The sequence below is a fragment of the Rattus norvegicus genome, chromosome 6 (assembly GCF_021556685.1).
Source record: "Rattus norvegicus strain SHRSP/BbbUtx chromosome 6, alternate assembly SHRSP_T2T, whole genome shotgun sequence".
Taxonomy (NCBI): domain Eukaryota; kingdom Metazoa; phylum Chordata; class Mammalia; order Rodentia; family Muridae; genus Rattus; species Rattus norvegicus.
In genome coordinates this window covers 22,720,191-22,746,983 of record NC_141539.1, presented here as the reverse complement: position 1 = coordinate 22,746,983, position 26,793 = coordinate 22,720,191, and the positions used below count along the sequence as shown (strand labels likewise).

Sequence of the window (26,793 nt, the reverse complement as noted above, 5' to 3'; positions counted from 1 at the left end):
AAATGCCTTACAGCTGGGTCTCATGGAGGCATTTCCTCAATGAGGCTCCTTTCTCTGTGATAACTCCAGCTTGTGTCAAGTTGACACACAAAACCAGTCAATACATCTTCACCTTCTTCCCTGCTAAGAAACATGGTTCTTTCACTCAGTTGACTTCTTCCCCCAAGGGGCTCTATGTTTCTCTTTTCAAACTCCTCTATCTTCCTTGTCCTTGTAAAGCCTTCCGTCAGAGAAGTTGCTCAGGAAGTGATGAAACGTGGTTGAATCTCTCCCAGAGTAATCAAGGCTAAACCATCGGACGCTTCTAAAAGCGACTGAAAACTAATGATTTGTATCAACTCCGTGTTTATGCAGCTTAGGCAAATTGCTAAATGTTAGGTGAAATTTCTGCTGAGGGATTGCTTTAACCTCTCCACAAGTGGCACAGCTGAGGGGGAATTGTTTTTGAGAAAAAGGAAATTTAAGAAATATGGCCCTCATGAATAAGGGATTTACTTTGCCAGTCATAAAATACAAGGGTGTTTAGTGCCTGGACTACCTAGCCACTGTTTTAAATTCATTCTTTCTTACTTATTTATGTATATATTTATTTATTTATCATTCTATCTATCCATCTGTCTGCCTGTTTATTTATTTATTCTCCATTCCAATGCCTCCTCCAGGGCAGATTCAAACTTCACCAAGGCTCTGCCTTGATTCTGACCCTAATCTAGGCCTGTTACGTTGGCTCACAGAAAGAATGAGAATCAGCTAGATTCTCGTCCATGCTCTGATCAATCCAACTGTGCTTCCAGGTCTGTGGTCCCTCCCCACCTCCACGAGCAGCCCACACAGTCCTGGTGTCAGTCCAGGTGAGAGCCTCAGCTGTCTTCCTCACCGCTGCCCCTCATGTTTCCAACAACCCAAATCCTCACCATTTGATTTCGAGCTAATAGAGCCTTAAAATACTAGTTGGGCCAACAGAATGCTCTGCCCTCAGGTCCAGACCTGTGAAGAAACCTGTAAGGGAAGTAAAGAAGACGTTAAGTAAGCCAGCCCTTGGCCCAATCTCCCTTTCCCAGAGGCGATTTTGTACAGGCTGTGATGGCAATGCCTAAGGATTCAGTAACCGGGTTCTTAGAAGCCTCAAAAGAGATACTCTCTGGGGCTCACGCTTTCGGAAACGCACTTAAAAGATCAAGGGAAAATTTTATCATCTCCCAAGAAAGGGCAGAGCGCATCTTGCTTGGGGACATCTGTTATGCTTCGGAGAAAGAAATCTGTTCTCTCCCAGGAGCGTGCCTGGGAGATGCAACACACGGGGCTCACCTCTCTTTGCCTCCACGCAGCCTTCAATGACCTGGTGCTGTAACCGGGGCTGCAGCAGGGCTCTGCAGCTCTGCCGAAGCTCACAGAGAGCAGAAAGGAGCAGAGCACGACTGGTGCTCCCCCTAAGTTCCCACAGGGCCTGCTCTGGGAGCTGACGGCTGGCTAAAACTATTCTTCTCCTATTGAGCCAGGGGGTGTGAGGAATAGAGGCCAGGACAGCCATGAAGAGATATTTGTATCCCCCCCGCCCCCAACTGTGTACACTTTGCTTTTTTATTTAATTGTATGTGTGTGGGTGTTTTACCCATATGTGTGTATGTGCACCACATGTATGCCTGGTGCCGGCAGAGGTCAGAAGAGGGCTATGCATCTGCTGGAACTGGAGTTGAGGATGGTTGTGGGCCACCATGTGAATGCTGGGACTCTAAGCTACACTCCCCACATCCTTTGCAAGAACAAGTGCTCCTAACCATTGAGCCACCTCTCCAGCCCCATAGCTTCTGTTTTGTTTGACACATGAAACATGATCCATCCCCCATCCCATCCCTCATCCCCCATCCCATCCCCCACCCCACCCCCCATCCCATCCTCCACCCCATCCATCAGGATTAGCAGGGTTTCCACAAGTCGCACAACAACACTTTTGCCAATGTGTACTGTCATCTCGGCTTCAGAACTGGCCAAGCCATGGGCTATCTGATTCTCTTGTTCCCCTGACCAAGATGTCTGCCTCCTCTGCGGCCCCCAGTGGTGGTGCCCACCACAGATAACCCAGCTGACTCCAAATGCTATCTGGATCAGAGCCACTCTCAGCTGGGGACAAAATAAGAGAAAAAAAGCAGTCACTGGTTGTATGTAGATCTGCTGAGCATGTAGAATCCCCACAGGTACCCAAAGGCCAGGTTGCAGAGGCTTCCTACGGAAGTCTACAGGAACAGGTATTGACCTGGGCAAACCGCTTGCCCCTTCTAGTCTTGTATCCTAGAAACGTACTTCCACTGTGGCCCTTGGTTTCTCCACCTCAACCCCAAGTCAACAGAGCTTCAGGGCACGCCAAGTCATTTTAGCCTTCAGGAAATAGCTTTGGTTTGTCTGCTCTCAGTAAGACAAAGAGGAGGCCTCGATCAGGCCAGAGGCCTAAGGGTTTATATTACCATATGTCCCCTCCAGAGATTTCCCACCCAAGAAATCTCCAGCATGGCTTCCAGGATAAAGTGCAAATACCAACTGCACCAAGTGAATCAGACATGCGTTAGGGGTGGATGGGACCAGACCTCATTCTGATCTCCAGCTCCCTTCAGTTTGTGGCCTGACCACCTTTGGATCTATTCGAGGTTTTGTTCTATTGAATGCATTTGGGCCCCTTGCTTTTTTTCTAATCAAATCATCCTCCAGTTCTTTTGTTCTGTGAGTCTCTGTTTCCTCTTCAGTCTCCTTCATGTTTCTGATACTTAGACCTACATAAATGTTCTTAGCTCCCTTTTACCCAGAACTTGTTCATTTCTACAGCTCTTTCCAACCTCACTAATGATCCTAGTCAGGCATAACTGTCAATTTGACCCAGCCTAACTCACCTGAGACTCGAAATGGAAGAGTGCCAGATCGGAATAGCCTGCGAACTTACGTGCGTGGAGTCATCTTGAGTTTTAATTGATGTAGGAGGTCCTTGTCCACCATGGGCAGCACCATTCCCTAAAGAATGGGCTATAAGAATGCTAGCTAAGCCTGAGTCTGGAAGCAAGCATTCCTCCATAGTTCTTGCCTTTGAGTTCCTATCTGAAATCCTTCGCTGACTTCCCTCCATGACGCACTATAACTTGAAAGTGTGTGTCAAACAAATTCCTTTCCTCCCAGAGTTGCTTTTGCTCAGAGTATTTTTATAACAGCAGCAGAAAGGAAACTAGAACACCATCGTCCACACAACTGACCTGAACCACTCAGACCCTCCCATAATTCTCAGCATGTCCTTGCCTGGGGTCACTCTGACAGTGCAAAGATGTGCAGAAATGGAATCTGACAAAGGCTTCTGCTGAGGGGAGAAACTATCTGTACACTCTGAGTCAAGGTGGGTAAGTACATCTGGGGCTGTTAGTTCTCCAGTCAGCTCTTACCATATCATACATGTCACACATGTCACACATGTCATATACACCACACGACATATATGTCATACATGTCGTACATGTTGTGAATGTCACATGTGCCATACATGTCACACGTGTCATACATGCCATACATACCACACATGCCACACAAATGATACATATCACACATATCACACATGTCACATATGTCACACATGTCATACATACCACATGGCATACATGTCACATATGTCATACTTGCCATTTCACACCTATCATACACACCACATACATGTCACACATGTCACACATGCCATGCATGTCACCCATGTCACATATGACATACATGTCATGCACATCACACATGTTATACATGCCACATGTCTCATGCACATCATACATGTCATACATGCAATACATGCCATACATGTCACATCTGTCATATATGCCATACATACCACAGATGCCACACAAATCATACATATCACACATATCACACATGTCACATACGTCACACATGTCATACACACCACATGGCATACATGTCACATATGTCACACATGCCGTGCATGTCACATATGTCATACATGTCATGCACATCACACATGTTATACATGCCATACATGTCAAGCAAGCTGCCCAGTACCTCAACTATAAAACTGTAAGATCATGGAATTACAAAGAATTCTATAAAACACATCTGGGCTAACTCCCTACCGAAAAAATTAATCCCCACAGAACAAACCTCCTTGAGGTCTTCAATAACCAAATCATCCTTGCACTCTTAGGAAGTCTGAGACTCTGAATGGCTTTCAATTTGAGAGACAATTTCAAATCTGTGGACCTCGACTTAATGCCTCATCATTTCTGCATCAGATCCCTCCATCCCCAATGATCCTTCTGTGGTGTGCAGCGTGTGGCAGAGCCCTGCAGCCAGAGCAGAACACAAGGCTTGTGTCTGAGAATTACTGCGCCTTTGAAAACAGTGCTGGCTCCCTCACAATTGGCTCCTCTCCTGTTGAGCCTGCAACTGCTCACGTCCCTGGAATCGTTCTGTTCTGCTACTTGTAGAATCAGCAGGCCACCTGAATCCTGCCTACGCATACTTGAGTATGTGTACCCAGGTCAGAATATCAAGCGTGGCCCCATGGGCTCTGTTTGAGTCAAATAAGCTTCTCTGGCCTGGAAATCTAAGCACGGAATTACTGTTTCCATGAAAAACGTCGTCCAGGTCCCAAATAAATATCTCACAGTGTGTATTGGAGGATATCCCGTTTGTAAACCTGGGGCCGTGGATGCCTCCCTGGCATGAACTCACACCCAGGGATAGAAAATGTCCCCAGTGGTCTCTAAAAGTGCTTGTGCAACAGGCTACTGGCACGCCAATGCCTCGGGCCTGTATTCTCTTAGCACTTCCTGTGGGTATAGCGAGAGGAAGTCTGAGGGAAATGCACTGCCCTCTTGCCCTAGGGACACACAACCAGGAAAGGGGACAGGAGGCTGCTAGCATCCCCCAGTACCAGAGGCCTGCTATACCATCAAACTTCCACTTCCGCCTCCAAAGTCCACCCAGGACTCACCAGGGAGGAACGTGGGGCCTGTCAGGCCACCTGGGCTTCAGGCCCATAAAACTTTATAGTCCTGATGGCTATATGTTGCAGCTCCCTCTTGGGTCCCCTGCTAGTGATTTCCAGATGTGCAGGGACATCATCTTAGGTCCTTTTGAAGACTTAACCACGTTAGTGGGAGTTATAGGTGATGGTGCTAGGCCAAGCCTCTCTGTGATGTAAACAAGTACTCTGAGACGATGGATCAAAAATGGTCCTTGCATGCGTGCGTGTGCGTGTGCGTGTGCGTGTGCGTGTGTGTGTGTGTGTGTGTGTGTGTGTGTGTGTAAGGGAGGGTAGATTAATAGATTGATGGATAGATGATTAGATGGATGGGTAGATGGATAGATATATAGGTGGGTGGATGATTGGATGGATGGATGGATGGATGGATGGATGGATGGATGGATGGAGATTAGGCTCAACCTCTGGAGCCTGATGACCTGGGCTCAAACCACATCCAAAGCAAATGTTTGTGTCCTAGTTTCCCCAAGTGCAAAACGGGGTCATAGCTCTACCTAATTCAGGCTCAATGTGACTTACCACTCTCAAGGTGGTTCTGGCTGGCATTGAACAAGCTCTAGGTAATGGTTGACGGCTCCTGAATGTTCTTCGAACTGGATATCGCCCCCCCCCAACACAATACTTTCCTTAGATCTAATTCATCTGTGAGGCAGCCAACCAAACACTGTCACCAAAATAATTCCCTGTTTTGTCGAGTGACACTTTCAGGGTGCACACATCCCTCCTCTAAGCCTCTGCTGTGTGAGTCAGGGCAGGAAAAACCCTCAGGACAACAGCCTTCCAACAGTTCTGTAGGGGAACAGTAGGCTAGGTGGGTACAGCACGCCTGACTATTCTTGGTAGCCTCAGGACGGTTTTCCGACTGACTTCTTCCCATACCGTCCTGTCCCTGCTTGACACCCGAACACAGAGGCCCTTTTACACATTGATTCCTCATTGCCACAAAGTCCAAAATACACCAAATCTCAGCTGTCCAAATATTTTCCAGGACTGGCTACTAAACGAATGTGAATTTATTCAGTTTTGTCACCAGGCAGGATGAAAGGGGCTCTGATGGGGAGGCTTTGGGGGACAAAAGTAAAAAGCTGGGGTCACCAAATTAATAACAACGAGGTCAGCATTCTAGCCTTCATGCTGAGGAAAATTTAAAATAATCAAAATAAAATAACATTTTAAGAGCTTTTGGGCAAAACCGGGAGATGCCACCAGTATCTTTGTAAAAAGGAAAATGACACAGTGCTGATTTTCACCAGCAGGTGGCAGTAGAGCGATAAGGGTAAATTAACATCGTTTAAAGAACAACTTCACGACGAGAGACAATCTCCCCCAACCTAGTTAAAGCTTGCCTAAAGCAGGTTAAATCCAGGTCTTACCACTAAACCTGGACATACAAGGGTGTGTTAACCTTTTTAAATTTCCCCTGGACTCTGCATACAGAAAAAAAAAAGACTTCTTTTAAATAATTTAGTAGTTGTAACCCCAGCAGCCCAGAGGACCTTTAGGAGCCAAAAGCTGTTCATGCCTTTGAGTTTCTGGGAAGAGCACAGGTAAATTTAGGAAAAACGAGTCATCTTTGTGCTGTGGGGTTTCCCAATATGTTCTCGCACTGCCTCTGAGACCCTCCTAACCTTTCAGATTTCCCAAGTAAGGGCAGGGATTATTGGGCAAACATCCCCCTTGTCCATCACCCTTTCTGCCTCACTGCTGTCCACATTAGAACCCAAGTGCCATGCTTCTTTACTCTGTGTCCTGGTTTAGGATGCTGTTGCTGCCATGAAACACCATGACCAAAGCAACGTGGGGAGGGAAGGGTTTGTTCAGCCTACACTTCCACATTGCTGTTCATCACCAAAGGAAGTCAGGACAGGAACTCACACAGGGCAGGAACCTGGAGGCCGGGGCTGATGCAGAGGCTGTGGAGGGATGCTGCTTACTGGCTTGCTTCTCATGGCTTGCTCAGCCTGCTTTCTTATAGAACCCAGGACCATCACAAAGGGAAGGCCAGCGCCTCCCCCATCATCACTAACTAGGAAAATGCCTTACAGTCAGATCTGAAGGAGGCATTTTCTCAAAGGAGGTTCCCTCCTTTCGGATAACTCTAGCTTGTGTCAAGTTGACATAGACCAGACAGCACACTCCATTGAGGCACCACTCAATGAAAGGAAACTCAGGAACTGGTGGAAGGGGTCGACGGAACAGTGTTAATTAAAATGGTATTGGTTACAATACCATAGTAAGTATGGATGAGTGGGTGGTTGGGAAAATGGGTAGATGATTGGACCGGTGGGTAAAAACATTAGCTCAGAATACTTCAGATGGCTACCAGGAAAGTAATTCCAGACTTTCAGTAACCTAAGACAGGGTTAGCATACCCTGCTTTGCTTGGGGTAGGTAGTGACTCCTGATCTCTAGAAGTAACAAGTAGCAGCCAGCCGCTACGAGTAGGGACTATGTGACCGTATGCTAGGTGCGTTGGATTGGATGAGCCTTTTGGGTGTCCTAGGGTTCCCTTTAGTCACGCCTCTTGGTACAATGGGAATGAAGTACACACCTTTGGTTTTAAGATCTCCATGTAGGAGGAACATCCCAAGAATTTCACACTGCTTCCTCCAAAATCCTAGCCCCATCTTTCACGGTTGCCGCTTCTGCCCAGGCTGGGAAGAGTCCTAGCAGTTTGCTTTGGGAGCTTATGCTGGTTCTGTTTTAGTAAGTTTGTTTCTTTTTATTAAAATTCAGAAGAGATGGCGACATGGAAGCCTGAACCAGTCCTTTTAGATTCAGGTAAGCATCCGCTGACCTCTGAACACCGATCAGACCAGATGCACCGCACCGAAGGAACAGAGGGCTTAACAGTTCAGCCAGTGGCTCAGGTGATACAGCCAGAGTAGCCTTTCTGAAGGATGTCTCCTGGAACTTTCAGGTCCAGGGGTGGGGCCATTCAAACTTTCCTGGAGATGCCTGGTTTTCCAAAGGGGAGGGAGAAGGCCTGGAGACAAAGGCTGGAGTGAGCGAGTTCACTGTGAGGTGGGTTCAGACCCTTCTTCTGGTAGCACACACTGGAGTTCAGTCTGCTTCTGGGAAAATGGTATTCAGGAGGGCTGCCTGGTGGCTGTGCAATCCTTTAGTCCCAGCACTCAGGTGGCTGATGCAGGTGAATTTCTGTGAGTTTGGGGCCAGGCTGGTCTACATAGTGATCTCTAGACCAAACAAGGATACATAGTAAGACCTTGTCTTAAAAAGTAAAATTAAATAAAATTTTTTAAAAAAGAAAATGATATGAGATTTACCATTCTCATCAGGGTATAAGTGTGTGTGTGTGTGTGTGTGTGTGTGTGTGTGTGTGTGTGTGTGTGTGATTCACTGAATGCAACATTAAATATTTGACCCTTTAACAGAGTCTTCCAATTCTTGGTAAGAAGCAAGATTTTACTGGCAAGGTAAGACAGGGATACAAAGACCCAACCTCTGAACTTAACACACACACACACACACACACACACACACACACACACACACACACACACGCAGTGTAGAGCATTGATACATGTCCTGCAGAGCACCTGGTGGAGAAATACTGTTGAACACCCAAAACAGTATCTCCAAGTGATGTGAGGAAGAGAGGTGAGCTGTCTGACCTTTAACAGGAAGATGAAATCATGTGCTTTGCACACGGGGGTTGGGGCGGGGAGCTCACTGCAGCTAAGAGCAGAGACAGACCACAGACCTCCACACCTGCCTCCACACTGCCAGAAACTTCCAGAACTCGGCATCCCGAAAAACTGGGAGACCTGTTTCCTGCACACGTTTGCTGCCTCTGAGAAACCCGCTGGTCACAGCCATCCTAATAGATCCATGCTTATTGTGTTTGCAGCTTATTGTCACTCTCTGTGTACCTAATAAGCCGCCCCACCCCTACCTAGCTGAACCCCACCCTCATACAACCTCTCCAAACGCTGTGGGCGAGAGGCTGTCTTCTCTGCCCTTTTATTTGAACTGTGTTCCCCTCTGGTACACACAACCTTTTCCAGATTGCCCCGCACATGTCTAACTCGGCTTTGTCCAGTGCCTACATCACCAAAATTTGGCCAAGGACCCGTATGTACCCAGCATAGGAAAGGTTTGAATGAGACAGACCTCAAATTTTTTTCAGAATTTTAGAGAATAGTAATTTATACCGACACATCCGCAATGTTTTTACGTAAATAAACCAGGACTCAAATCGAACTAGTTAAAATGAGAGCAGCACAGGGCCCCCGAATATCCAACAGAGCACCCTTGGGCAGGCTGTCGCAACTTCTTTTTCTCAGGATGGGCCCCGGCGTAGGGAAGAGGCAGCTCTAAGCCAAGCCCAGAGCTGGGTATGAATGTCCGCTCTGTCCCGTTCTCTGGGGTAAGGCCAGGTGCTTCCTATGCTTGGAAATCACAACAGTTTTTACTTCTGTTTCCAGGATTTGTGCCAAAAGAAGAACTCAGCACACAGTCTTCGGAGCCAGTGTTGCAGGGAGACCCGAGTGAGTTAACTGACAGCTGGGAACCCCGGGGAAGCTTTAACATCTCTCTCCTCTGCGTACTGACTTCCGTTCAGACCCACCTCTCTCCTACTGCAGATCTATTTAGCTTCTACCTTCTGACACTTTGTTCTAAGGAGAACGGAGAGCTTTTGAAGGATTTAAAGTATGTGCATGAGGGGAGAGGATCAAGGGTTTTTTTTTTTTTCTTTTTAGTCACCATGGCAACAAGGCAAAGAATGGGAAGGGGCGGGGCAAGGGCGGATGAAAAGAATTGACAGGCTGATGGGCAGAGGTGGGCACCACTGAAGTAATGGAAGCCGGGCCTTGGGGTTAACCAGAAATTAGAGAAATTAGCAGAGTCAAGAAATATAGAAAAGGAAAATCTCTAGGGTTGGAGTAGGGCAAGATATGGGACAATTAAAAGTGACATCTGGGGGCTGGGGATTTAGCTCAGTGGTAGAGCGCTTACCTAGGAAGCGCAAGGCCCTGGGTTCGGTCCCCAGCTCCGGAAAAAAAGAACCAAAAAAAAAAAAAAACTGACATCTGCAGGACTCCGGCGACCACTCGGCTGGAGAAGGCATTTGTTGCAATGCCCAATGGCCTCGGTCCTCTCCATGGTGGAGAGAAGCTGCTCTGAGCTACGCACTGTGCCGTGGCATGTGTGTTTCCTCCCACAGGCACTCAGTAAACACATAGATCTGATTTATATTGAAAAAAAAAAGACTCGTGCAACTGGATAGATGTCACTGTGGTGAGAAACATGAGATGGAGCAGGGTTGGGGACAGGAAGGCTGCCTGTGTCATTTGCCATGAGGTACCCAGTCTAATAGCAAGATCAAATACTTGGACAAGAAAATTCAGAGTCAGGAAAGAAGATGTCAGGGAATACACACATCCGTTGTTCTTCGCCAAATTTAAGAGATAAAGGAATGCTAAGTGGGTATTGAGATGCCTCAGAAACGTTTACAGTTGGAAGACGAACTGTGCTTCAAAGCAGAGACTCTATTATGAAGGTCGAAAACAAAACCTCGCTAGGCAGGGGAGAAAACACCTGGGAGTATCACAAAGGAGGGATGGAGAGAGAAGGAACACGGAGAAGTGTAGTCCCTTCAACATAGCGAAAGAAAGCCCTCACAAATCCTCCCAAAGCTGCCGCCAGCCAGCTGCCGTGCGGACTGTCTCATCTCTGCTGCGTGTAAGAAACACCAGAAGCTGTTCGTTAGACTAAAGATGTCCGTCTCTTTCCTCATACCTATTGTGTCAGACTCCCACTCCACCTTGCTCCTTTCCGTATGATCAGAGGACCAAAAGCATCCTCGAATCACCCCGAGACTCTGAAACAAAGGCCAGGACAGAGCCTCCATCCCAGACCCACTGACTGATCCTACAGTCACTTACCTGTGGCCCTTCAGAATGGCTCCCAGCTCATTTTGTGGGAATTTCATAACACCTGTGACCTGTGCATGCCTCTGACAGATATCATCCAAAGTTACAAAACATGGACCTGATGTGTTATGTAGCCCAAAGCGTGAGTTTGTCTACAGAATTGCACCATGTAGAACTGTATCACAGAATGAAAAAAATCCGTGCATTGATTCCTTGACATAACACATCTGACCTTCCTTCTTTATCCAGAACTTTTCCTGCTGCCATAAATAAGGCAGCAATACTGAACACCTCCTGCCACAATCCACCCATTAATACTGATGTCAATCTCACACCAGCCTGCCGTCTTTCCATGGAAGAAACCCACTGGGTCTTAGACTGTATGTGCCATAAGATAGAAGCCTAATCGTTAAGATATCCTGGGAGTTTGGGGGCAGGGGCTTTTGTTTAGTAATAGAATGTTGGCCTAGGAAGTGCAACAAGGCCTCGTGTTTGGTTCCAGCGAGGGGGAAAAAAAAATCCTGGGAAGGGTAACAAAAGAGACTTCTGGGTCAGCCATCAGCAAGCAGGCCAGAGAGCCAAGAGAACTAAGCGAATAAATTGCTTACTTCAAAACTGAACACGTTGTTCCTGAACATAGTTCAAGATGTTAAAAAATGAGCAAAACGTCCTTGAGGAAACCAAACGGATGCTACCAAATCCTTGTTCTGTTGTCGCTGAAAAAAAAAAATAAATGAAACGGGGAAAACCCGTTATCCCCTCCTAGAATCGTTTTTCCTCTCTCTTAAAAGGCAATATTGAACTAATCTGATGGCGTCTGGGAGGAAAACCTTTGTTCAGGAGTGCTTCTCAAACTTAGGGGTCATTTTTAAAGGCAAATCTGATTCTCTACATTTGAGTGGATCCCGGGAGTCCATATTTTCCACATCCTGCTGGTGTTGCTGGACCGAAAGCCCTGAAGAACATTACTGCCACCTGCTGGCTATAATTCACATTGCAAAGCAAGGCCTAGAAAAACACGCGTTGACCACTAGAGGAAAGGAGGCCTTAGAGCAGGTTTTCCTGACTTCTGCTCTGTCTTTACTGGAGTCCTTAAACCACATTTGGATTTCGTTTGTTTCCTGAAATCTTCATCTCAGGGGTTATTCTTGGACGCAGGCATCATGGGAGAAAGCCAGACGGACAGGGAAGGCTAGAAGGCACTTGTAGACTCGGGGCAAAAGGCTCTGAGATTTGCTGAAGAGCCGAGAGGCAAAGTAGATGGAGTAGAGGCAGACAGGCATCCCTGGGATCTCCTCCAAACCTCCTCTGGTTTCAATAGCTGTTTCAGCACATCGTCAGGTTCAACTTTCTCTCCGTCCACGAATCTGCATCATCTCTCATCAATAATTATTTCTAACCAATCTTGCTTCAAACTTCGGCAGCTCAGAAGCATTTAGTACTTCCAACAGCTCTTCCTTCCCTTTAGCACTTTCGTTAATGGAGGGCAGGAATGCCAGCCCCAAGGAAGCCGTGCACAGGTTAAGGACATGTGTGCAGTTTCTCCCCTGCCCACAAGGGAGTGCTCTTGGCTGCTGTAGATCAAAATTCTTTATTCTCCTGCCTCACCTTGGAAATGTTTCTGAAACACTCTTGTCTCCCAAAAGCATTAATTCAACAATCCATTCTTCATTTTTTAAAAAAGTTAATCTTAAGGCTATACGAACTCCAATAAGGGCTTCCGCTCAGCCATGAAAGTCAGTTTTATTATACCAAGTCAGTACCTCTGCAGAGGTGGACCACAAACACTGATTTGCTAGCCGCGTAGCATTTGTTGTAAAGTTGAAGCTAGCCTTCAGCCCGGTCGTCCCTCCCATGGCTCTCACTGTCTTCCTGCAGATTCACCTTAACCTTGGTTTTTCTTTTCCACGGTTTTGATTACCCACTATCAACTCCAATCTAAAAATAGTAAATGGAAAATTCTAGAAATAAATAACCCCCAAAGTTTTATTAGTTTTTACTATAGCATATTGACATAATTATTCTGCTTTATTATTAGTTATTGCTAGTCTGTTAGTGTGTGTAACTTATAAATTAAAATTTACATATATAAGTTCTATAGTTTAACTTATATAATATACACTAATATATAGTTTAATTCATACCAGCGAATGTATATTATTTATAAATATTATCCATATAAATGTGAGAACAACTAAATTATATCGTTTAATCCGGTTTTTCTATATATTTCCCTGGGTAGAAGCACTCAGAGCCAATCAGAATCACAGCTTCCTTTTCTATCCCTCAGACTGCAAAATTGATTTGTCGTTCTTAATTGACGGGAGCACCGGCATCGGCAAGCGCCGCTTCCAGATCCAGAAGCAGTTCCTAGTGGATGTCGTCCAGGCTCTGGACATCGGCCCTGGTGGTCCCCTCGTGGGTGTTGTTCAGTACGGGTAAGTGCAGCTCATGCTGAGCCTGTGCGTCACTGCATCCCTAACTTCAAGCCACCATGAATCCTGAAGCCCTGATTCATTCCCTTCTCTAATGCAAATGTAAAAAAAAAAAGAAGAAGAAGAAATCCAGCTGTCATTGGAGAAATACAAACCTTCCCAAAGGGAAGAAAAGGTTAGTAATACATGCTTGTGTGTAAATCCCATTTGCACTCTCATGATTGATGCAGACAGGATTCATTTGTAGGGACTAAGAGTCCTGGGTGCAAGCCACGGATAAACTAGTTGGGCTGTCACCAGTTTCTTTATCTCTAGACAATAAGGCTAAATTCCCTTAGCCTTGACTATGAAGACATTTGTTCGAGAGGCTACAACTGGGTAAGATGCTAGCAGCCACAGGGCTTTAGGTTGTGCATTCTCTTTCCTCCAAACAACCTTGGACTTTCTGCAATATATTGATAAAGTCCACCAGGTGACAGAGAAGCCCGGGGCACAGAGAGGGGGCTTCACTAGTTGGCTGAGCACTGAGATGACTTGCCCCAGTCCATCTGGTTATTTCATTAAGGGTAGGGCTTGAGGGGACATAGCAGCATTCCAAACTCAGGCTTCTTCCCCCTGATTCAGAATCATAAATCAATTTAGTTCACATATGGATGCGCTTCTCCCTGCAACAGAACTCAGATACGACAGATCATAATCAAAGAACAAAACACTGATAAATCTCCAGTTGTAAGCATATTTCAAACAGCTCTGTATGCTAGCCAGAAAGGGGATGTGGTGACCCATGATGCTTTTCCTCCTCACATACCTGTAGTTTAGCCCTTGGAATTGCAAAGCGACACAGAGCTCAGGGCTCTTGCTCCAAAGCTTCTGTGACAGCAGGGCCATTCCTTCGGAGTGAGAATAAGCGTCCTAACACTCCAACCCCTCCACACACCTCCCAACTGGCAAGCGTCCTGAGGACTACCCAAAGCAGGGCATCAATTACGGTCGTGGTACAAAGACCTTAGCAGGTTAGAGTTGCTAGAAACATGCTAGTTACTCTGCTTTGAGTTACAAAGAAAAATAAGTGAAAAAAAAAGCTTTCTTTGTCACATAACTCATAATGTGTATATTTCCAGAATTAAATTCGAATACATTCGTTCCTCCCTTCTATTTCTGTCAGGAAACATCAGTACCGTGGCTAACTGGCACTTATAAGTAGTTACGATTCAATTATAAATATCCAAACACTGCAAATGCCACCAATCAGTGTTTATGAGCTACTGTGTGGTTTTGACTTGAAATCTGGAAGAAAAAAGGAAAAGGTGGCTTTTGGGGTTATCGTTTACTTGCTCTCCAAATGTCAACCCATTTTCATTTCTATGTTATTTTTTGAAGATAGCAAATCCAGAGCAAGCCTTCCTATAAAGAGCACATATAAGTATTTAGTGCCAGGTGTCCTAGTCAGTTTTATTGGGGGGCGGGGGTTCAAAGCTTGCTGTGTTATCTGGCATCGAAAATAGCTGATTTAAAAGCTTGCGTGTACCTGAGTTTCTGGTGTGATAGGCAAATATGGCGCTGAGCATGTCAAGGGAAAAGGAAAATGGCTGAAGAGGTGTTGTGTGCCGACAAGAATGAGGATGAAATAGCAAACGTGGCTGGAAAGCAAAAGCCTTAGACGGTCCCCCTACACGGTGGCATTTCGAATGTGGCCTCTGAATTTATGTGTCAGCAACTTAACTCTCAGAGCAGTGGTGATGCGAGGTGGGGACAGCCAGGGGTGCTTAGCAATGGACAGACTGGGGACAGCCAGGGGTACTTAGCAATGGACACACTGGGGACCGCCAGGAGTACTTAGCAATGGACACACTGGGGACAGCCAGGGTTATTGATAGACTCGTGCCATAATCAAGGAACCAGCTTAGTTACCAAGAAGGTGGGTTTGTTGTGAAAATGGCTTTGGCCCTTCTTGCTTTTACTGTCTCAAACCCTCTGCCATCTGCCATGAATGGTGTAGCACTAAACACTCCCCAGAATGGCGTCTTCAACCTCCGGAAACATGAGAAATAAAATTAAATTTCCTAATAAAATACCCCACCTGGAGCATCTCGGCCCCTCCCCCGATTCTCTCCTCTGTTTTCCTGACCGGATCACCATTCGGAAGAAAACCTTTACGCCTCGCTTCCCAATTCACTTTCTAAACATGCCCTCGTGTCTGCCTTTTCTCCAACTATATTAATTTAATTTAAAGCATTTAGGCCAAATGCGCATCTGTCCCTCCGCTTTACGCTCATATAAATTAATCTGTCATCTTCGCCTTGCCTGTAGCAGGGTGGGGACCGGCTGGCAGGGGATCTGAATTCTGACCTTAGCCCCGCTGGAGGACCTTACGCAATCACTTAACCTCTCCGTGTAAGTGCTGACACCTGTAAAATATGGGGTCAACTGATGATTTATTAGGGCTCCACCAGCCCTGGCATTGTATAATTCAACGGCTGGCTCAGAAGAAAGCCAATAAATGGATATTGGACTAACAGGCCAGCAAGCTGCTTCCTCTTGCTCCCAGCCCCAAATTGGAGGATGGCCTGACAAGGCCAGGAGGAGTCACGCTATCTGGCTGAAACTGCTCTTTATTGAAGGTGCACAGCGGTCCGGCCTCCCATCTCTCTTCAGTCCTTTCGTCACTAAATGGAATGAACACTATCAGAGGAAGAGAGGGAGAGGGAGACTGGACAGGGCACTGCTGGGCTCAGGTCTGCGGTGAGGCTCTGACTGCACTCACAGCCTTGGGGTTCTCAGCAGGTCCATTTGCCTTCTGTGCGAGTCGGGGTTCCCCAGAGGAACAGAACCAATAGGAAATATGATTACCTGAATGGGTTTATTCGATTGGCTTACACAGTTAGAGCCTGGATGGCCCCACAGAAGCTGCCTGCAGGTTGAGGCACGGAAGAAGTCAGTAGCTGACCCGGCCAGGAAGTTGCAGCCTCCGAGTAAGCGAAGACAATGATAGTTTGAGGCTCCATCTGAGGCCAAACGTTTGCCTCCCGGAGAACGGCTGGTTCGCGTCCACAGCGAACACTGAAGAAGCTGCCATCACAGGCAGCAGAATAACTCAGGCAGCTCACGATGCATGCAGCCCCCGCCTTCCGCTTTAAATTTTTATTTATTAGTTATGTGTGTGTGAGAGGGAAAGAGAGAGAATATGCAGTCACACACGTGCCACACACGCGCGTGGAAGTCAAAAGACAACTTACAAGAGGCGGTTCTCAATTCTTCCGCCATGGCTCTAGGGACCAAATCCTGGTCACCAGACTTGCACAGCACAGAATTGGGCCAACGTTTCTCTGCTTTTCTCTTCCCTCCCAGCTCCGAGACTGTCCAATGGCAACGGTAACATTCACTCCCTGGGTGGCTCTTCCTCAGTCCTTTTAGACCCACGTACCAAAATTATCTAGATACATTGTCTCTCTCCGAGATGCACCCAGAAGTATGCCAAACACATCGCTGGGTTTCTGCACTCCCACATGAAGGAAAAAAATCAACCCTTTACCTTAGAATCGTGGAGCCTAAAGACTCCTAGTTTTACCTTGCTGTGGTGAGGTCCCCAAGAGATGCCTACCCCATCAAGAACAGCCTTAGAGGCGGGAGAGGAGGTTGAGAAGGACCGGAAGGGACTCGGTGACAAATCAACTCCACCTCTCAGGCACCCATCTTCATTCCCACTGTTACCACCCCACACAGCTTCCCCGAGGAGTTTCTCGGGACAGCTGACTCAGAATTCAGACTTTGAAGTTTAGATTACGAGAATTAAATTAAGAACTTCAAAGTCCTGTGCCAAGTAGTAACAGGAAATAAGAAAAGCCCAAGATGTATCAAGTTGTGGAATGCAACCTGTTGGATTCCTCAGGAACCCTAACTGAAAGATCCCATGGGGACAATAGGCCCATGGGTAGCCTAGTGACGTGATCTGTTTGTCAAGGCGTGTTCACAAGACTGGTCGCTCTCTGAGTGTCTCTTGGGCTCTTGGTTTGTCTCTTCTATTCTTAGAGATCAGCATCCCTACCAGATCTCTCTCCCCTCTTCCCTGCCTGCACAGCTCATAACCCACAATCATGACATCCTGTCAGCAACCGTGGCTGCCTCCCACAGTCAGCACATGCCTCCAATAGAACAGGTGACATTTGGTGCAGACTCAGAAACACCATGTGCCTTTCCTAAAAACGCCTACTAAATGCCCAACCATGGGAAGAGGGCAATTATCAGACAGGTTAAGCCTTCAAATGTCAAACAAATTCGACTTCAAAGGCCTGTTTGCTCACGCACTGGAAAAGCAGTTTACGGTTGTTTTCTACCAGTCCAAAGGCAGAGACTCAGTGCTGGAACCCAAGGTTGAGGATCAAGGCCTCCTCTTGTACATGCATTCTAAAGTTAGAATTATACAATCACCAGGTGTGTGATTGCACACAATACCTAGAGGTACACAGAACAGAGGAAAACACAGTCAGAGAGTGTTGTTAACAGGTAAACTCTAGCAGCAGGGTGGCTGCGAATAGCACGCAGCTTGCCTTGTATCTCAGCCCACATCCACAGATGCTGACTAGAACATCCACAGGTCTAACTGCCCCCTAGAACAACCACAGATGCTAACTGCCCCCTAGGACATCCACAGATACTAACTGCCCCCTAGGACATCCACACATGCTAACTGCCTCCTAGGATATCCACAGATACTAACTGCCCCCTAGACCATCCACAGATGCTAACTGCCCCTTAGACCATCCACAGGCCTAACTACCCCCTAGAACATCCACAAATGCTAACTACCCCTTAGACTTATGTGGTTTTTTTTTTCTTTTCAACTCTATAAGTGGAAGAGAATTGTGCATTTTCTCTTGGACTTGTCAACTCCAGGACATCAAAATAAGAAAATTGGTTTTCTTATTTTGCAAACCAGCAAAGTGCTAGTTCTCTTCGCTTATAAATAAATGTTCCTTTGCCCTGGGGTTTATGGCAGGCTGTGACCTGTGCTACACCTCCTATATTTTCTTGCTTTTTCGTCCCTGTGATTTTCCGCCTCGCAGTCACATACAGTGGAACGGTAGGCATGCTGGGGCCTTCTGTGGATCAGTGGCGCCACCTAACAGTGGACAGTCAGAGTGGAGGGAGGAGGCAATCCGTCACATGCACATGTCTGAAGGCTGTAAACCGAAGAGACCTTGCTGACATAACTAGAGAGACATGGTCACCTTGCTGACCCAATATAACAAGTCTGTGACAGCAGAGGACCCTTCCTAGCCATTGTGCACCAAGGACACCCACTGGGAGACTAGACAGATGCGCATGTTTAGGCCATGCGTTTGCGACAGCAGTGATAAGAAATAAAAATACAGCTGGCAATGTGTTCACCCTGCCACACGGTCTGTGTCTGCACCAAAGCAAGGAGTGGGAGGGACTGGGCGTGCAGTCCAGCAGGGCTGTGGCTGGCAGATGTGAATCACAGTACACACACTCGAGCACAGACAAAGACCGTGCACATATGCGCCTTCCCGAGTGAGAGAGGGCAGCCGAGGGTCTGACTTCACATGAGCACCACTTAGACTCTTCTCACTTCCTCCCAGGCCGTGACAGGTACGGTCCCACTATGCAGAACAGAGTCAGGTGAGAGGATAGAGACTTGAAATGGATTCTCTAACCTCTTGTTTCTGTGAACTTGGTCTGTGGCCAGTGTAAGAAGCGTTGATTCCCCGAGGTTGGGGTGGAGGTGCTGCTTCACTTCCCAAGTACAGTGTGCAGCACTGAAGCATGCAAGCTTCCAAGAACTAACAGAATCCCAATGCAGCCAACTGCCTGTCACCTCCCTAAGCTGACTCTCTGCGCCTCTTGAAAAGACCCCGCCTAGACACTCACTTCTCTCAGGCAGACAAGCTGAGTATGGTCTTGAACTTCAAAAGGCAGAGTCTCCTAGCTCGGCAACTTGAAAACACAACACCCAAAGCAATATCGGAGGCTGGGGAATGGCTCATAGGGTAAAAGTGTCGTCACACAAAAATGAGAACCCTAGTTCCTATCCCTGGGCCCCTTGTGAAAATCTAGATGCTGCAGCGTGCATCTGTGATCAGTTTACTACAAACCTAGATGGTGCAGCATGCATTTGCAATGGTAGGGTCACTCCAGGGAGATAGGAAACAAAAGGCCACTCAGGAAACTCCAGGGCCAGCTGGAGCCTGGTGGGTGCAGTGCAAAATTTACTCTGTGTCTCAAAACAAGGTAGAATGCAAAGACTGACATCTACACATGTTCCATACTTACACACATGCACATACATATCCCATATACATGCATCATATAACACATATACACACATGATAAGAAAGAGGGGATTTTTAAAAAGAAACTTGGGCTTTTTCCTCTCTCTCTCTCTCTCTCTCTCTCTCTCTCTCTCTTTCTCTCTCTCTCTCTCTCTCTCTCTTTCTCTTTCTCTCTTTCTCTATCTTAGTCGAATCTTAGTTGTCAACTTGCCTACATCGGAAATTAACTGGGACCCAAGCTACTGGGTGTTCCGGTGAGGCACTCTCTTAGTAAGATTATTAGAAGCAGGAAAATTCATCTAAAACCAGGATCACACCTTCCGGTGGCAACCCCAAGTAAAAGGACACTTTGCCTGCTTGCTCCCTCTTCTGCTGGCAGGTTCATCTACTCTGTTGCTGTGACTTGTTAACCATGTTCTGCAGTTTGCCAATGGAGACTGAGGACCAGAAGTTCTCCAGGAATCTCCAGGACTCTAACACCATATTAGGGCTATGGAAACATCCAGCTTCATGGATTGAACAACTTCTAGATTCTCAGCCTTTAAATTTTTAGACAAACATTGTAGACTACCTAGACCACATCCTGTTAGCCATTCTAACATATATATGTTTGTGTTATATTATATATTTACATGTGTGTATTATATTGTATATAGAATATATAGTATATATAATGATATATACTTTTAATATATTTGATAGAAATATATTGTAGCTACTATATAGATACAATATATTGTATATAATATATTTAAAGGGGATTTGTTAGACTAGCTCATATAGTATACATATACTATATGTTATATACTACATATTATATACTATATTACATATACTATATATCCATTCTATTCAGTTCTGTCTCTTTAGATAACCCTAATACCCGCTCCTGTACAGTTCTGCTGAGGCACATACAACGCAGTCACACTTGGCTATGCCAGCGATTCTTGTGAGTTCCTGTCACACATTGGCTGGGCTTGCACAGGGTCCTCTGAGACTGCCCTCCCTCTTGAAAAGTGGACAGCCATCTTGGTGCGCATTAGGGAGTCATTAAAAAATTCTGATATCCATGCCAAGCATCAGTTCTATGAAATCATACTTTCTACATGTGGAGCCAAGGCATCACTGGTTTCTCAGGCAATAATTCATACATGACTCTTCCTACAGCCTACGCTGCCATCGTGTGAATCCTATCACTGGCCACATGCCTCCTCCTAGGTCACCAGTCTCAGGGCTGTGGGGCTCCATCCCATTCCTCTCTGTCTTTCTCTTCCCTTCTCTAGATTTCTTTCTTTTAAGACTTATGTTTTTTTTTAAACCGGGGTTGGGGATTTAGCTCAGTGGTAGAGCGCTTGCCTAGCAAGCGCAAGGCCCTGGGTTCGGTCCCCAGCTCCGGGAAAAAAAAAAGATCCAAAAAAAAAAAAAAGACTTATGTTTTTTAATTGTGTGTATGCATGTGTTTATGTGGGGATATGTGAGTATATAGTGTATAGTTGTCCATGGAAACCAGAAGAGGGCGTCAGAGCCAGCGTTATAGGTGTGAACTGCTGGACAAGAGCCCTGGGAACTGAACTCCGGTCCTCTGCAAGCACAGTGCACCCTCTCCAGCTCCCCCTCACTAGACTTCTGTTTATTTTTCTCCCTTCCTCGTCACTGGCAACCTTGTTGCTTATGTTCTGGATCTTTAAAGCATTTCCTAGGACTCAGTTACTTAGTGATCCACACAGGTACAACCTCAGACCTCATGCTGCTTCTCCAGCTGGAAACTTACATCTTGACAGGACCCAAGGTGACCAGAGCCACGTGAGTTTGGGAAGCTATGCTGCCTAGATATTTCAGTGCTCACAGGGGGAGGCCCCCAGTGTGGTTCCAGATTAACATCTGATGTGCCAGTTGCTTCTGGAAGGACTCCTAGGTCATCAGATGGAATGTCCCATTTTCTCCAATGTGGCTCTACGTCCTCCTCTTTCTCCCTCTCAGGGAATCCAGATGCCACTGCACACTGGACTGGAAGGATGAAACGTAGTCTGGAGCAGGCAGGATCTTGTGTGTGTGTGTGTGTGTGTGTGTGTGTGTGTGTGTGTGTGTGTGGTGGGTTCTCTGCCAATCTTCAATGAAATAGCTCTTTGACACGATCATATCTTGTGCATATACCTTTATTAGGGGTGAGCTATATACATATACTTTATTTGGGGTGAACAATAAAGTATATAGTTTTGGGGAGGTGGGTGAGCATATCCAGGGTGGACAAAGGTCTTTGGCTGAAGGTTTAAAGTACTGAGGAGATGCCTCATTAGCATGGAGAGCATTCCAGGAATCTCAGGTGCAGGACTATGTGACATTCCTCAGGTGGGGTCCAGGGTCCTCCAGAGAAGGAAAAACCCCTGCTGACAAAGGGAGTCTGCCATTTTGCACCAAGCTCAGGGCTGTCCAGTGATGTCAGACTTTGACCTTAGCAGCAGGGTTTCCCGATCCTCCAGCAGAGAGTGGCTAAGGTGGGTTTATTCTCTTCTCCTTGGATAATACTGCTATTAATTACATAGAAACTTAATTCTGAAAGACTGTGCTGCTAGGAAATCAAAAGGCCAGTATCCACTGTTGTACAAAGTCCCTCAGTTGGTTGGTTGGCCCAGGTCACATGCACTAAGGCTAGCAGCAGTTTTTCTAGTGAAGCTCAGAGCTGTGGAGGGGTTGGAACCAGAATCGTTTTCAATATAAACCCTCCAGGGTTAAGTCTGTCACCTTCCCTGCACCCATCAGCATGTTCCCTGAAACCTCTTCCTGATCTCACAGGCATGCTTCATAACATTGACCAAGTCCACAACTTCTCTATTTCAGCCCACAATGAAAATTAAATGGCTAAATATAGATTATTTTATAATAATCTGCAGGTACTGCTGAATTAGAGGGAACGTTTTAAAAGGTCCTTGCTGGAGGAAATATGATTAGCTAATATTTCTCTTAACAGGCAAAACAAATTATTTTGACAAGTTCATCTAGTTGTTGACACTGTTCGGAGGTAGACCAGTAGACTCTAGGATATCAACAGAACAGTAGGGTTAGGACCTTAACAGAAGTCCTACAAAACCCAGGGCCTCCTGAATCTCCTTGAGAATGAATCACTAAATTCTTCACTTTAGAAACTCCCAGGCTAGTGTGTGATTTTCTTCTGGAAGATATATCAAGTAGCCCACACGGGTGAACCAGTGCACCTAGTGGGTTTTATAGCATCAAGGAGGTAGGACTCAGCTTACCTGCTCCCTGACCCAAACCTTCAGAGAAACCACCGGTACTCACCTCTAACAGGTGTCCTTGCTTCCAAAACCTGCTCCCAGCAGCCATTTGCTAGCATGTAAATTAGCCCTTTCTATACACAGAAAATGTCTTGGCCCAGCATTACTTTCTTTGCATTAAGCCTAGTTCTTTTTCCAAGTGTAGAACAATTTTATGTTTTGTCCTTAAACTGTAAGCCTCTTTATTTTTTTTCCTCTTGTTTTCCAAGTATATCTCTGATCCTGCTGCGGCAGAGAATGTGGTTTTATTTCATGAGAGCTTGTAATAAAATTAAAAATTCAGAGATTGCCTACACAAAAATATTATGGGCATAATCTTTTAAATGTTATTTTTCTCTGTTTTCTGTTTTCATAATAAAATACCTGATGGTTGTGAATTTATAAGGAAGATAATCATATTTAGCTCACATTTCCAGAGGTCTGAGTGTGTCACCAACTTTTGCCTGACTCTGGTGAGGAGCTCATGGTGGGTGTTAGCAAGGGGCAGAGGTGCACATGAGACACCTTCTAAGAAAGAACTGTGGGGAGGAGCCAGGTTCCTCATAACAACCCATTCTGGTGAGAACCAATCCAGTCCCTAAAGGTCTGGTTTTCTCAGTACATAGATACCCTCCACTAGGGTCACGGCTGACACCTACCTATCTTAGAGATCTGGCCATGTCAACACGTTGACTCTGAAGACCAAGCCCCCAACGCATGAACTGTTAAGGAGAAGTAGCATCTTAACCATAGCAGCCCTGTCTGGAGAGTGGCCAGGCGACTGTGTCAGGAAGCCATCCTGGGATAGAACAAACACACTGATGCCTGCCTATGTTCTATCCTAAGAGCTGCCATAGCTTACAGGTTAACAGTCCACTCACTCCCTTGATTTAATCAGAATGAAATCTGGTAAGCATTATGGCTTACCATGCCCTAAGACATTCTGTCCTGTGCCATGAGAAAGAAATTTAGAAATAAGATTCATCTAAGTGGTTTGATTACATGTTCCAGGAAGACCCTTGGTGAACCAGTTCCATGCCTTTGCCCATAACCATAATCACCATCAATTCAACCATTGGGAAGGGTTTCAGTGGCCCCATGCCCAACCTTTGAATCCATTAAGATAATTAATACATACAATAGAGTTTCTTCTCTTTAGGACTCCACAGTCTAGTTTAAGGAGGTGATTTTTTTAAAAGAAATAACATTAAATAAAATGAAAAGCACCTTTCATTGAGTGTATGAATAGTTGGACTATATGCCTCTGAGAACCAAGCTGTGTGTGATGCATTAATGCATGACGTAATGCAGGAAGGTAGAGACGGGGGTTGGAGGGAGCTCTGTGCTCTATCACAGACAAAGAACCAAGGAAGAAGTCAGCTGAGCCTTTCCTCCTCTCATGGGTGTGTTCCCCAGAATGTAGTCCCTCCTATGTGCTAAGCACGAGGGATCCAAAGTCAGGACAATCACCTGCTCTTGGGTTACAGCTGATCCTCGGGATTTATGAATTTACTTATCCGCAAATTGGCTGGCTCACTAAAATGCACATTTGTTTTAAGACCATGTTAGCAGGCTTGCACGATCAGTTCTGGTGAGGTGGGGGAAAATATTTAGTTACCTGACTAAATATAGTTGAATGAGGTAACAGATGGCCTTACTGTCTCAGCTCTTTCCTAGAGTCGTGTTAATGTTAATTTACTATGCTCGAGTGACTGTGTGTGTGCATGCATGCACACTTTGCTTTGAGACTGCTGTTTTAAAAGTAAAAAGAAAGCTAACATGCGGCTCACAGAAACATGTTTGCCAGGTAAGCACAGGTGGGCATGAGTCACCTGAAGGTAGCACAGGTGGGCATGAGTCACCTGCATTAAGTAGAGGTGGACATGAGTTGCTCACAGGTAAGCACAGGTGAGCACAATTTACCTACAGTTGAGAATGGCAGGCATGAGTCACCTACAGCTAGCACAGGTGGGCAGGAGTTACATACAGGTAAGCAGGGATGGGCAATGGTTACAGTGATATTGCTTGTGGACTCGACGTTCACGAGTCAGTCAGAAAAGAGGAGGAATGTGCCAATCTGGAGGCGAGTGTGCTCCAGACAGTGCTGAGGAAATATCTACAGTTTAATAAAGGTGTGAAATAGGAATGAGCCTGAATTCACAGGCTCAGGAGATTGAAAGCAAACAGAAGGGCTGGGTGTGGTGGTGTACACCTTAAATCCCAAAGCTTGGCAGGCAGAGCTGGGTGGACAGAACCCAGTGGGCTCAAGGCCAGTCTGGTCTCATAGAGTTTCAGGCTAGCTTGGGCTATATGGTGTGAGAAGCTATCCAAAACAAAACAAAGAACCAGAAAAGGAGATGGGTCGTGATTCAGTGGGAGGTGCTAATTCTAATGTCTCTGTGGCTGCGATAGGATACTCTGACAAAAAGCGCCTTAGGAGGAAAAAGGATTTATTTCAGCCCGTGATTCCTGGTTAGAGTACCATATTGAGGAGAAGTCAAGGCAAGCGTTCAGGACAGCCCAACACAGCCAAGAGCAGCGAGATAATAATGAGAGTAGGCCCAGTTCTTGGCTAACCTTCCCTACTCTTTTAAAGTACAGAGCCCCAACCCAGGGTATGGTGCCCTTCACTTTTAGACTTTCCACGTCAGTTAAAGCGACCAAGACAATCCCACACAGACTTACTCGTAGGCCAACCGGATGTAGACAACCTTCACTGAGACTCTCTTCCCAGGTTCTTCTAGGTCATATCTAGTATAAGTAGTGTTACCACAGTGCGTGCGTTCAGCCTGAGTCCGATATGGAAGAAAACAATGGACTCATGGACGGCATCGCTGTGAAAGTCAAAGAAGTTTAAATCACATTGAGTGCCCATGAGGAAATGCTCAACAATTTTACTGTTTTATGTATCATACTCCCTTCAAAGGCACACTCCCAGCGACCCATTCCTCCCACTGTTTCAAGGTTTTCTTTTCTTTTTTTTTTCTTTCCTTTTTTTTTTTTTCGGAGCTGGGGACCGAACCCAGGGCCTTGCGCTTGCTAGGCAAGCACTCTGCCACTGAGCTAAATCCCCAACCCCATGCTTCAAGGTTTTACTACCTCTTGATAATGCCAGTCTCAACACATGAGCCTTTGAGAGGCAGTCCGGATCCAAATAGAACCTTAGTCAGTCAGCCAGGAGACCAAAGTCTAAAGCTGAGACTAGGAAGGACGGAAAAGCTATGAGAAATGGGTAAGAGGCAGGTCTGACTGGAGGTGGCACTAGGTGAGGAGTATGAGAGATGGGTAAGAGGTAGATCTGTCTGGAGGTGGCACTAGGTGAGGAGTATGAGAGATAGGTAAGAGGTAGGTCTGACTGGAGGTGGCATTAGGTGAGGAGAATGCTTAGTATTGGATGGCTCAGTGAGTCAAGGAATACAGAAGAGGAGTGAAATTGAGCAGAGCAGGCCGGAAGGAGAAACGCCTTCAGTTTGGGAACTACCAAACCTGAGAACCTTCTGATGGAGATACATGGGAGCCATTGCTTGTATACCTGAGGTTCAAGAGAGGGAACATGCCAGTGTGTACTGACTGCTACTGACAAGTCGAGAAGGCGTCCATGATGGAGAGCACTCAGGGAACCCAGAAAAGAGCTGCTCAGAAATGGAACAAAAAATGTTGTTTATTTGTTACTGTTCATTGGGGATCTTTATGTGCCATGCACTATGTCATATGCTATGAATTAGAGAGAGTTGAGTCTGCTGGGGCTGGAGATGAAGGAAGAATAAAAAACAACACAAAAAAATAGAAAACAATAGGACCCCCGTTGAAGGAATCAGAGAAAGAACTGGAAGAGCTTGAAGGGGCTCGAGACTCCATATGTACAACAATGCCAAG

The 26,793-nt window shown here is 46.1% G+C and overlaps 1 protein-coding gene across 1 annotated transcript in view; it reads left to right on the top strand.

Moving 5' to 3' along the window:
* The window catches only part of Vit (vitrin), a 118,868-nt gene that overhangs the window by 81,324 nt on the left and 10,751 nt on the right, over window positions 1-26,793 (top strand). The window contains 3 exon segments of the mRNA NM_001431887.1: window positions 7,760-7,804; window positions 9,472-9,534; window positions 13,211-13,358. Of these exon segments, the coding sequence (NP_001418816.1) occupies window positions 7,760-7,804; window positions 9,472-9,534; window positions 13,211-13,358 (256 nt within the window).